This window comes from Oncorhynchus tshawytscha, linkage group LG03 (genome assembly GCF_018296145.1).
Source record: "Oncorhynchus tshawytscha isolate Ot180627B linkage group LG03, Otsh_v2.0, whole genome shotgun sequence".
Classification (NCBI taxonomy): Eukaryota; Metazoa; Chordata; class Actinopteri; order Salmoniformes; family Salmonidae; genus Oncorhynchus; species Oncorhynchus tshawytscha.
Window position 1 is genome coordinate 76,598,951 of NC_056431.1, and position 13,542 is coordinate 76,612,492.

Here is a 13,542-nt window from a genome sequence, read left to right on the forward strand (position 1 = left end):
CTAGGCTATGGTAGATGTTTTGACTCCCTCTAGGCTATGGTAGACGTTTGACTCCCTCTAGGCTATGGTAGATGTTTTCACTCTCTGTAGGCTATGGTGGATGTTTTGACTCTCTGTAGGCTATGGTGGATGTTTTGACTCTCTGTAGGCTATTGTAGATGTTTGACTCCCTGTAGGCTATGGTAGATGTTTTGACTCCCTCTAGGCTATGGTAGATGTTTTGACTCCCTCTAGGCTATGGTAGACGTTTGACTCCCTCTAGGCTATGGTAGATGTTTTCACTCCCTGTAGGCTATGGTAGATGTTTGACTCTCTGTAGGTTATGGTGGATGTTTTGACTCCCTGTAGGCTATGGTGGATTATCTAATCTATCTAATCCATCTATTCATCTACAGTGCCTACAGAAAATATTTATAGCCCTTGACTATTCCACATGTTGTTACAGCCCGAATTCAAAATGAATTAAAATATATACATGAGACATTAGAGACATGTTTTGCAAATGTATTGAAAATGCAAAAAATAAATATCTCATCTACATAAATATTCACACTCCCACGAGTCAATACATGTTAGAATCACCTGTGATAGTGATTACAGCTGTGATGCTTTCTGGGTAAGTCTCCAAGAGCTTTCCACACCTGGATTGTACAACATTTGCACATGATTGTTTTTGTAATTCTTCAAGCTCTGTCAAATTGGTTGTAGACAGCCATTTTAAATCTTGCCATAGATTTTCATGCCGATTTAAGTCCAAACTGTAACTAGGCCACTCAGTTAAAAAGAAACAGAATAAGCACAGACATAAATCCTAGAGGAAAATCTGGTTCAGTCTGCTTTCCAACAGACACTGGGAGATGAATTCATCTTTCAGCAGGACAACAACGTAAAACACAAGGCCAAATATACACTGGATTTGCTTTACAAGACAACATTGAAAATAGATAAAATAGCATCATTCCACTTTGACATTATGGGGTATTGTGTGTAGGTCAGTGATACAAAATCTCAATTAAATCCATTTAAAATGCAGGCTGTAACACAACCAAATGGGGACAAAGTCAAGGGGTGTGAATACTTTCTGCAGGCAGGCAGGCAGTCTCTCTCTCTCTCTCCCTCTCCCTCTCTCTCTCTCTCTCTCTCTCTCTCTCTCTCTCTGTGTCTCCCTTTCTCTCTCTGTCTCTCTCTGTCTCTGTCTCTCTCTCTGTCTGTCTCTCTCTCTCTGTCTCTCTCTCTCTCTGTCTCTCTCTCTCTGTGTCTCTCTCTCTGTCTCTGTCTCTGTCTCTCTCTGTCTCTCTCTCTGTCTCTCTCTCTCTGTCTCTCTCTCTCTCTCTCTCTCTCTCTCTCTCTCTCTCGGAGGAGGAGGAGTTGATGAAAGTCTTTAGGTGTCCCTGAAAGGCTTCAGGGTTTATGTACGCGTGTGTGTGTGTGTGTGTGTGTGTGTGTGTGTGTGTGTGTGTTTCTCTCATTCAATCTGGAGAATGCCTACCTCCACTCCTTCCCTATCAGTCTGGTATGAGCTTGTTTTTTTTAATTGGACCAGAAATCATAAATTGAGTGAACAAATCATTATCTTCCAATCCAAATGGTGTGTTTCTTTCTCCAGGCCAAAGTCACATTGTTTGAAGCTGGCCATCAAGATGATGAAAGCTGTTGTTTACTTTTGGTGGTAGTTCAAACGATTGTCTTTGGGCAATTACCAATGACATTTCATCCTGTTTCCCCGAGGCCTGAGTCCTTAAAATTCCAAATTCCTGTGCCGGCGGAGTTGGAACATTAGTATTAAAGAATGTGGTGTCTCCATTGTCGAGAGCCAAGCTGGCTGGACTCATTAGCACAGTTCCAGTAATGGGAGGAATCCCAGGCCACAATGAAGCCAAATACCTGATGGCTACCAATCATGCCCTGTCCTTCCTTCCTTCAGCTCACCATGGGAAAATATGTTTCTTCACATCTTCTGTTTCAAGGCCAGTTAGCCATCACGGGGATACTAATTTACAGAGTTGATTTGATTTATTTAATTCACAGTCGACATGACACATTTTTTTTTTTAAATAAGCAGAATGTAATACATTTAGACAATACTTTTAAAAAATTAAAAATAATTTAAAACACTAAATACTACATATAATGAAAAAAGGTGCTAGCTTATAAGACATGACAGTTTACAATCACATTCAGTTGGCTCTGAGGAGGGAAGTTCACTCCAACAGGTCCCATTCAGACCAGGGCACTGGGGGTTATTGATACACCCCCCCCCTCCTTCTTCATAAAATGATCTCCCTCTCTTCTGTTCTCCTCATATTTCCATCCTGGTTTCACTATAATATAATGAATATATAATAATAAATATAATGATGCTTTTATCTAAAGCGACTTCGTCAGGAGTGCTGTACTTTTTTCTTTCTCTCAGTTTTACTCTACAAGTGGGATTCAACCCATGACCCCCTGGCATTGCAAGTACCATGCTCTACCGACTGAGCTACATAATACTACAAAAATAATATTTATGTTAGGGTTGATTGGGTTAGAAATGTAGCGATGATGGGTGAGATGAGTGTCCAAACAGGACTCACAAATCATTCATTTTCCAGATCATTTAAATGGCACATTCCATAGTGTCTCCCAATTAGAAGCGCTGACACAGCACTTTGATGGTCAGCCTGTTGTACTCTTGTTTGGGAGATGGCTTTTGATCACCACAACAAAAGGGCAAGCTGCTTCAATAAAGGGCACTGACTGTCTTTTGTGAAAATGTGTGTGAGTCTTTTTTTCTCAGCTCGTTTTGGGATTTGCTGGTTGGTGACATGCCTCCCTCCGCCTGGCTCCTTATAGCGCCGGACCGGGTAGGGTTAGGGAGGTAGGAATTCTTGCCGAGTCGAATGGTACGGACATCGCCGACAGAGACCGCAAACACGGAGCACTCCTTTTAAACACGGTCTTATGACTAGAACCCGCTCAATCAGCTGGCTACTCAAGGAGCAGACAGGAGTAGCCAACAAACACAAGGACAGGAGAAGTGAGAGGGACATACGCGCACACAAGCTCCCCAGTGACAGTGATAGCAGACGTTTGTGGACATCGGATATTTGGCGATAACTGCCTGGAATTGGAACGGAAAACCAAAATAATTGTAGTCTTTCTCTGTACCTGTCTTCCAGGTACGTTTCTTGCAGGTGAATTATTCATGATTAGGGCCATGATACATAATAACAGACCTATAACTGCGATGATTTCAGATCATTAAAGTTCCTTATCTGTTGTCTTCTATGGTTTCCATTAGCTTGAGCTCCTTAAAATATGGATAGAATGTATAGGTTGAGCATTTACGTTGGCTGATGTGTCAGTCGTGATCACTACAGGCTACAAATATTTATGGATTATATTGAATTATAAGACTAGTGTTTTTTTTACTTTAACTAAATGATGCGTGCTTTTGATTGCAATTTCCAGATTTGACATGATTTATTTGTAAAAAAAAATGTTGCAGTATGAAATCTCGTTTTCAAGTGTCCCCAAAAAATAAAATAAAAATGACTTAGTAACAATAATAATATGGCAACTACAGTCTAATAATAATAACAACTAAATAATAATAAAATACAAACGTACATTAACGGCATAGAAACGTTGTACAATTACTAATAGGCCTACAACTAATTTAAAATACTACTACAACTAATATAAACTACTACTACAACTACTATAAAATACTACTACAACTACTATAAAATACTACTACAACTAATATAAAGTACTACTACAACTAATATAAAATACTACTACAACTAATATAAAGTACTACTACAACTAATATAAACTACTACTACAACTAATATAAAGTACTACTACAACTAACATAAAGTACTACTACAACTAATATAAAGTACTACTACAACTAATATAAAGTACTACTACAACTAATATAAACTACTACTACAACTAATATAAAGTACTACTACAACTACTATAAAGTACTACTACAACTAATATAAACTACTACTACAACTAATATAAACTACTACTACAACTAATATAAAGTACTACTACAACTAATATAAAGTACTACTACAACTAATATAAACTACTACTACAACTAATATAAAGTACTACTACAAATAATATAAACTACTACTACAACTAATATAAACTACAGCTAATAAAAACTACTACTACAACTAATATAAAGTACTACTACAACTACTATAAAGTACTACTACAACTAATATAAACTACTACTACAACTAATATAAACTACAACTACAACTAATATAAACTACAGCTAATAAAAACTACTACTACAACTACTATAAAATACTACTACAACTAATATAAACTACTACTACAACTAATATAAAGTACTACTACAACTAACATAAAGTACTACTACAACTAATATAAACTACTACTACAACTAATCTACTACTACAACTAATATAAACTACTACTACAACTAATATAAAGTACTACAACAACTAATATAAACTACTACTACAACTAATATAAAGTACTACAACAACTAATATAAACTACTACTACAACTAATAAAAACTACTACTACAACTAATATAAACTACTACTACAACTAATATAAACTACTACTATAACTAATCTACTACTACAACTAATATAAACTACTACTATAACTAATCTACTACTACAACTAATATAAACTACTACTACAACTAATATAAAGTACTACAACAACTAATATAAACTACTACTACAACTAATATAAACTACTACTACAACTAATATAAACTACTACTACAACTAATATAAACTACTACTACAACTAATATAAACTACTACTACAACTAATATAAACTACTACTACAACTAATCTACTACTACAACTAATAAAAACTACTACTACAACTAATATAAACTACTACTACAACTAATCTACTACTACAACTAATATAAACTACTACTACAACTAATATAAACTACTACTACAACTAATATAAACTACTACTACAACTAATATAAAGTACTACTACAACTAATATAAAGTACTACAACAACTAATATAAACTACTACTACAACTAATATAAACTACTACTACAACTAATATAAACTACTACTACAACTAATATAAACTACTACTACAACTAATATAAACTACTACTACAACTAATATAAACTACTACTACAACTAATCTACTACTACAACTAATAAAAACTACTACTACAACTAATATAAACTACTACTACAACTAATCTACTACTACAACTAATATAAACTACTACTACAACTAATATAAAGTACTACAACAACTAATATAAACTACTACTACAACTAATATAAACTACTACTACAACTAATAAAAACTACTACTACAACTAATATAAACTACTACTACAACTAATATAAACTACTACTACAACTAATATAAACTACTACTACAACTAATATAAACTACTACTACAACAAATATAAACTACTACTACAACTAATATAAACTACTACTACAACTAATATAAACTACTACTACAACTAATATAAACTAAACTACTACAACTAATATAAACTACTACTACAACTAATATAAACTACTACTACAACTAATATAAACTACTACTACAACTAATATAAACTACTACAACAACTAATATAAACTACTACTACAACTAATATAAACTACTACTACAACTAATAAAAACTACTACTACAACTAATATAAACTACTACTACAACTAATATAAACTACTACTACAACTAATATAAACTACTACTACAACTAATATAAACTACTACTACAACTAATATAAACTACTACAACAACTAATATAAACTACTACTTCAACTAATATAAACTACTACTACTACAGTGTATAAAATCGAGCACACAGCCATACAATCTCCATAGCTAATCATTGGCAGTATAATGATCTTACTAAAGAGCTCAGTGACTTTCAACGTGGCACCTTGATAGGATGCCACCTTTCCGAAAAGTCAAAAGTCAAGTCAAATATATAATACTGTATAATAACATTAACTCTGAATGTGGTGCAATTTCCTGGCCACAAAATAGGATTAATGAATTATTGGTTCATGAGGTCTCCATTTTCTGCAGGTCAACATTTCTCTTTAATTGATTGAATTGAATAGGGATGACAGCACCCCTCAACGGTACGTGGCCTTCTATGGAAAGAGCAGGCACGTGGCGGAGCTTAGGATAAGAGAGAGAGCCGGGGCAGTAATTGAACAAATGTTTCAACCATTGGAAGTGTTGGTTTTACAATGAAAAGTTCTTCCACGATTTCCATCAAGACCGATTGATGAAATGTATCTTAGGCAACGCTTGATATCATCAGGGACAACAATGGAAATCAGTCATTGGATTTATTGTGCCGTCCCTGTCATAACGCTGCTGTGGATATGCTTGCTTTTTAAACTGGCAAATAAAACTAATACAATTGAACACCCTTCTTTGCAGTGACCTCATCACTGCGGACCCGCCCACTCTGACATCATCAGCTCTATTTTACCTTTGACCCTGCACCTCCAAGGCCATGCGTCGCCTGTCGATGACCTCACTATTCGTCTGCTTCTGGTTGGCGGGGAGCGGTCAGTGTGACGCCAGCTTTCAGGACTCCATGGGAGAGCTGCACACAGAGTTCGCCGTCAGACTCTACCAAACGCTCAAAGAGACGGAGAATAACTCCAACCTGATCGCGTCGCCACTGAGCGTCTCACTGTCCTTGGGACTTCTGCAGCTGGGCGCCCGCGGCAACACGCTGGCACAACTGGAGGCGGCGCTGGGATATGACGTCAACGGTAAGACCCTCCGCCACGAGTGGCCTGTGTGATCCAGCATTTACAACCTCTGACCCCTTGGAACACATGTATGCCAGAGTTGGCATGGATTCGAATCCGACCTACTGCCCTTTGGCTCACCCTCCCCATGTTCCCCATCTTTCACAATGTACTATACTTTCAATCAAATAGAACCTATTATAAAAGGACTGGGACTTCCCCAGAACCCACCACCAAGCAGAGCCCCTAAGAGTTCAAAAGGCATCCAGAGGAGTGCAGTAGGTTACTGGGTGGTCAGACTACTGGGTGGTCAGGTTACTGGGTGGTCAGGGTACTGGGTGGTCAGGTTACTGGGTGGTCAGACTACTGGGTGGTCAGGTTACTGGGCGGTCAGGTTACTGGGTGGTCAGACTACTGGGTGGTTAGGGTACTGGGTGGTCAGACTACTGGGTGGTCAGGTTACTGGGTGGTCAGACTACTGGGTGGTCAGATTACTGGGTGGTCAGGGTACTGGGTGGTCAGACTACTGGGTGGTCAGACTACTGGGTGGTCAGGTTACTGGGTGGTCAGGTTACTGGGTGGTCAGACTACTGGGTGGTCAGGTTACTGGGTGGTCAGACTACTGGGTGGTCAGGTCACTGGGTGGTCAGACTACTGGGTGGTCAGGTTACTGGGTGGTCAGACTACTGGGTGGTCAGGTTACTGGGTGGTCAGACTACTGGGTGGTCAGGTTACTGGATGGTCAGGTCACTGGGTGGTCAGATTACTGGGTGTGTAGGCTTGTGTTCAAAGCCCATTACCAACACACCTTGTTCAACGAATCATGGTCTTAATGAGAAGTCGATTCTAAAGCAGTTTTAGTGCTGGGGTGGAACGAAACCCTGCATTTGTTTGCATACCCCTATTACTCTCCGGGACCAGTCAGTGGTGATGGGTGCCACAGCTGTTGATTGTTGGTATAACATGCTGTGCTGGTACAAAGACAGAGCACTTTAAGTAACATCTAAGTGTGGGGTTTATTTTGCTCTCTATTATTGTTAGTTCAAGTGTTTCTGGGTGTGTGCATATCATTCCTTTAAACTGGTGCTGGGCTATACCGTTGCTATGGGGCCCTGTAGGCTGGGTTGGCCCAGGCAAGGTAGAGTAGAGTGGTGTCTGGAGCTCTAATACCTGCCCCTGCTAATCTGATTATTCAGAGGGTAATACTGAGACTCTGGGGTCGAAAGGCCACCGTGTTACACTGCAATAGTGACAGCAGACACTAAACAAGTAGAGTTCACAAGTCATGAGAAGGACTTACTCCAGGCAGGGACATAATAACATTTTCTCTTGATTTATTTAGCATACTTGATTGAACAACAAAAAAAGGTGCAGGTGGTAAGGTGTCAGAGTGAAGAAAACCAAGGGTGTTATACATGTGGTATGGATCTGGTGCCTCAAGTAGGCCGAAATGAACTTACCAATGCAGACCTGGATTAAATTGGCTTGGCTGACACCTGGTCTCTTTTTCACTCATTGATTCTAGCGGGAACCTTTCCACTTGGCCTAGCCACTGATTCTACTTCCTGTCTCTCCAGACATGCAGGTGCAGGACTTCCTGTTGCGGTCGCAGAGGGACGTGGGTAACTCCAGTCAAGGGGTGCGGCTCCAGCAGGCCTGCGCCCTATTCATCCAGACCGGCGTCCAGCTCCTTCCTGTTTTTACCCAGCATGCAGCAGCCCTGAGCAACAGCAGTCTGGTCCAAGCCAACTTCAGTCAGCCCAACCAAACCCGCAGCCAGCTGCAACAGTGGGGACGTAACCACGGCACCGGTGAGCCGCTCCAGTCTGGTGGCAGCGGGGAGCTGTTTGGGTCTGGCGAGGCCAAGGGAGAGACCTCGTTGTGGGATAAGCGGCTGCAGATGGCCCTGGTCAACACTGTAAACTTCCGGGGCGTGTGGCAGAAACAGTTCCTCTTCACTGATACCCAGAACCTTCCCTTCACCCTGTCGGACGGCAGCACCATCAAGGTGCCCATGATGCACCAGGCCACAGAGGTCAACTTTGGTAAGTAGTAGGTTATTTTGAAGGGACCAAGTGCAATTAAAAGCACAGTTCAGACAGTGAAATATATATGCACCAATGTTCATTTTCACCCACAGTCCCTAGTGAGTACAGTACAGCAATAGTTTTCTGTCTGGACTTTTTTTTGCTGTAGTTGAACTTGTCAGTTCATCCCTTACATACTTATCGATTCATTACCTACATACTTATCGGTTCAACACTTACATACTTATCGATTCATTACCTACATACTTATCGGTTCAACACTTACATACTTATCGATTCATTACCCACATACTTATCGGTTCAACACTTACATACTTGTCAGTTCATCACTTACATACTTATCGATTCATTACCTACATACATGTCAGTTCATCACTTAGATACTTGTCGGTTCATCACTTAGATACTTGTCAGTTCATCACTTAGATACTTGTCAGTTCATCACTTAGATACTTGTCAGTTCATCACTTAGATACTTGTCAGTTCATCACTTAGATACTTGTCAGTTCATCACTTAGATACTTGTTGGTTCATCACTTAGATACTTGTCGGTTCATCACTTAGATACTTGTCAGTTCATCACTTAGATACTTGTCAGTTCATCACTTACATACAGTCAGATCAAATCATCAAGCACAAAACAACACAATACGAGTTTTGATTCATAGTATAGTAGACATTGTAAAGTGTTAATGTTTAGTGCTTCTGCCTGTGCATTGCTTCCTCTGGGGTTTTTAGCCTGGGTATCTGTAAAGCACCTTGTGACAACTGATGATGTAAAAAGGGCTTTATAAAATAAATGATTTTATTTAAAACGGTCCCTCCCTTGGTTTCCCTCTATGTGCAGGGCAGTTCCGCACCTTGTCAGACCAGCGTTACACAGTCCTGGAACTGCCGTACCTGGGCCGCTCCCTCAGTCTGCTGGTGGCTCTGCCCAGTGACAGGAAGACACCTCTGTGCTCGCTGGAATCCCAGATAACACCCCGTGCTGTGGCCACTTGGGACACTGGCCTCCGCAGAACCAAGATGGATGTCTTCCTCCCCAGGTGCGTGTTGATCTCAATATGTACTTATCTGAACTTTAGTTATACCAGGGTAGTCGCTACATATATTTCCTAATCTTCATGGTGTCTGATCTACTGTAGCATGGCAAAACAGGTGAATGGTAGAGTAATGGACTGGCTTTGACTTACAGATTTAAAATGCAGAGTAGGTTCAACCTGAGGTTGGTTCTGCCGTCAATGGGGGTCAGAGACGCCTTCAACCCAATGGCAGCTGACTTCACCGGCATCTCAGGTACAGTACACTCATTCAACTGCCTTATTCTGGGTTTTTATATGAGATCCATTTGGCTGGTCCTAAAATGAGTTTGTGCATTTGCCTACTCCATTGTCAAGCCAATGTTGTTTTTTTTTAAATGATAATTCCCTAAGGAACTGGCTGTTGGCCAGCTAACAGACTGGCACCCAGGCTAGAGAGCCATGTCATCCTCAGGACAGAGGACTGTCCAGAACTTACAGCATTGGGTTTGTTATCTCTCCACAGCAGAGGAAGGCCTGTATGTGTCAGATGCCTTTCATGAGGCCAGGATAGAGGTAACAGAGGACGGGACCAAGGCAGCGGCAGTAACCGCTATGGTGCTACTCAAACGATCCCGAGCTCCCGTCTTCAAAGCAGACAGACCTTTCTTCTTCCTCCTGCGACAAGTCAGCACAGGTAGGAGGCCTACCATACAAAAAATGGACAGATAGCTGACGTGATCTGCGTGATCACTGGCGTCACAGGAAAAGGAGGGCACTATTTTGGCGTTTTATTGCCGTTACAACATCACCTTGTTAGTTTGGTCTTCTATTCATCATCTCTTTCTCTCTCCAGGATCTGTTCTATTTATGGGGCGTGTGATGAATCCAGCTGAACAGGCACCCTAGGATCCCCTCAACCACCCTGGGACCCCCTCAACCACCCTAGGACCCCCTCAACCACCCTGGGACCCCCTCCACCACCCTAGGACACCCTCAACCACCCTGGGACCCCCTCCACCACCCTATGACCCCATTACCCCCTCAACCACCCTGGGACCCCCTCCACCACCATCCTAGGACCCCCTCCACCACCCTAGGACCTCCTCCACCACCCTAGGACCCCCTCCACCACCCTAGGACCCCCTCCACCACCCTAGGACCTCCTCCACCACCCTAGGACCTCCTCCACCACCCTAGGACCTCCTCTACCACCCTAGGACCTCCTCTACCACCCTAGGACCTCCTCCACCACCCTAGGACCCCCTCAACCAACCTGGTACCCCCTCCACCACCCTAGGACCCCCTCAACCACCCTGGGACCCCCTCCACCACCCTAGGACCCCCTTACCCCCTCAACCACCCTGGGACCCCCTCCACCATACCTTACCTCAATATTCAACCTCAACCATTCTAAAGATCTACTTTGACTGTATATAACAATATGAATATGTATATATGAATAGTGTGTAAATAGTATTTTTGTTGTCTCTTGGTGTCTTTGCTATATAAAACTGTTCAATGTAACATCTTCTGTTGTTCTGTTCTATAACGGTTCTGTACTTTGTCATGTATTTGTACTCTTTATGTGGACCCCGGGAAGAGTAGCTGCTGCGTGTGCAGTAGCTAATGGGGATCCTAATAAACTAAACTACCCGTATTTATTGGTGACCAACAAGAGGGTCAAGACACTTCAGGAAGAGGAACAATATTTTTGTACATTGTAAATAAAATATTAATACTTTGTGTTTTGCACCAAAAATGTTTTGGTCCATTTTTTTCCTGCAGCTGTATTATAGACCTTCCACTTCCTGTCTGATGCATGGTGTCACTTCCTGTCTGATGCATGGTGCCACTTCCCGGCTGATGCATGGTGTCACTTCCCGGCTGATGCATGGTGCCACTTCCTGTCTGATGCATGGTGCCACTTCCCGGCTGATGTATGGTGCCACTTCCTGTCTGATGCATGGTGCCACTTCCCGGGCTGATGAATAGTGTCACTTCCTGTCTGATGATGGTGTCACTTCCCGGCTGATGCATGGTGTCACTTCCTGTCTGATGCATGGTGTCACTTTCCGGCTGATGCACGGTGTCACTTCCTGTCTGATGCATGCTGTCACTTCCCGGGCTGTTGAATGGTGTCACTTCCCGGCTGATGCATGGTGTCACTTCCTGTCTGATGCATGGTGTCACTTCCCGGCTAATGCATTGTGCCACTTCCTGTCTGATGCATGGTGCCACTTCCCGGCTGATGCATGGTGCCACTTCCCGGCTGATGCATGGTGCCACTTCCTGGCTGATGCATGGTGTCACTTCCTGTCTGATGCATGGTGTCACTTCCAGGGCTGATGAATGGTGTCACTTCCTGTCTGATGAATGGTGTCACTTCCCGGGCTGATGAATGGTGTCACTTCCTGTCTGATGCATGGTGTCACTTCCCGGCTGATGCATGGTGTCACTTCCTGTCTGATGCATGGTGTCACTTCCCGGGCTGATGAATGGTGTCACTTCACGGCTGATGCATGGTGTCACTTCCCGGCTGATGCATGGTGTCACTTCCTGTCTGATGCATGGTGTCACTTCCCGGGCTGATGCATGGTGCCACTTCCTGTCTGATGCATGGTGCCACTTCCCGGCTAATGCATTGTGCCACTTCCTGTCTGATGCATGGTGCCACTTCCTGTCTGATGCATGGTGCCACTTCCCGGCTGATGCATGGTGCCACTTCCCGGCTGATGCATGGTGTCACTTCCTGTCTGATGCATGGTGTCACTTCCCGGGCTGATGCATGGTGTCACTTCCCGGGCTGATGAATGGTGTCACTTCCCGGGCTGATGAATGGTGTCACTTCCCGGCTGATGAATGGTGTCACTTCCTGTCTGATGCATGGTGCCACTTCCCGGCTGATGCATGGTGCCAGTTCCCGGCTGATGCATTGTGCCACCTCCTGTCTGATGCATTGTGCCACTTCCTGTCTGATGCATGGTGTCACTTCCCGGCTGATGCATGGTGTCACTTCCCGGCTGATGCATGGTGTCAGAGAGGATTCAGAAACTCTCACATCCACCACATTTTATTCAAACTCAAGTGATCACTGCTGTTTCCCATAGTTTGTGTGATAAAAATATATATACTGTATATCACCAGTCACATCTCCAAAGAGAAACCTCCTCAACAACATGCAAAGCCTCTCATTTCCTTGAAAGAAAGTGAAATAAAACATGACACTTACTGAACAACGGACGCTTTTACCTACATAGACATTCAAAATATAAAACATTATTCATGGAAATACAAAAAAAAAGGACTTCCTCTGGGAATTCACTTTAAAATGATTCAGTAGTTATTTACATCTATACAGTGTATTCAAAATACTATTGTGGTCGGGTCCTCTTTACGAACAACAACAAGTACGGGAAAGACCTATGAGGGAGGGGGTATTGGACCAGAGACAGAGACCCTATGAGGGAGGGGGTATTGGACCCGAGACAGAGACCCTATGAGGGAGGGGGTATTGGACCCGAGACAGAGACCCTAGAGGGAGGGGGTATTGGACCCTATGAGGGAGGGGGTATTGGACCCGAGACAGAGACCCTATGAGGGAGGGGGTATTGGACCCGAGACAGAGACCCTATAAGGGAGGGGGTATTGGACCAGAGACAGAGACCCTATGAGGGAGGGGGTATTGGACCAGAGACAGAGACCCTATGA

The 13,542-nt window shown here is 42.5% G+C and overlaps 1 protein-coding gene across 1 annotated transcript; it reads left to right on the forward strand.

The window, feature by feature from the left end:
• Window positions 1–2,809: 2,809 nt before the first annotated feature.
• Window positions 2,810–10,826, forward strand: LOC112246134 (probable serpin E3). Its single transcript, XM_024414408.2, has 7 exons — window positions 2,810–3,161; window positions 6,445–6,785; window positions 8,342–8,809; window positions 9,660–9,858; window positions 10,008–10,108; window positions 10,358–10,528; window positions 10,688–10,826. The coding sequence occupies exons 2-7, from the start codon at window positions 6,521–6,523 to the stop codon at window positions 10,738–10,740; spliced, it is 1,257 nt and encodes a 418-aa protein (XP_024270176.2). The 5' UTR covers window positions 2,810–3,161; window positions 6,445–6,520; the 3' UTR covers window positions 10,741–10,826.
• Window positions 10,827–13,542: the final 2,716 nt, after the last annotated feature.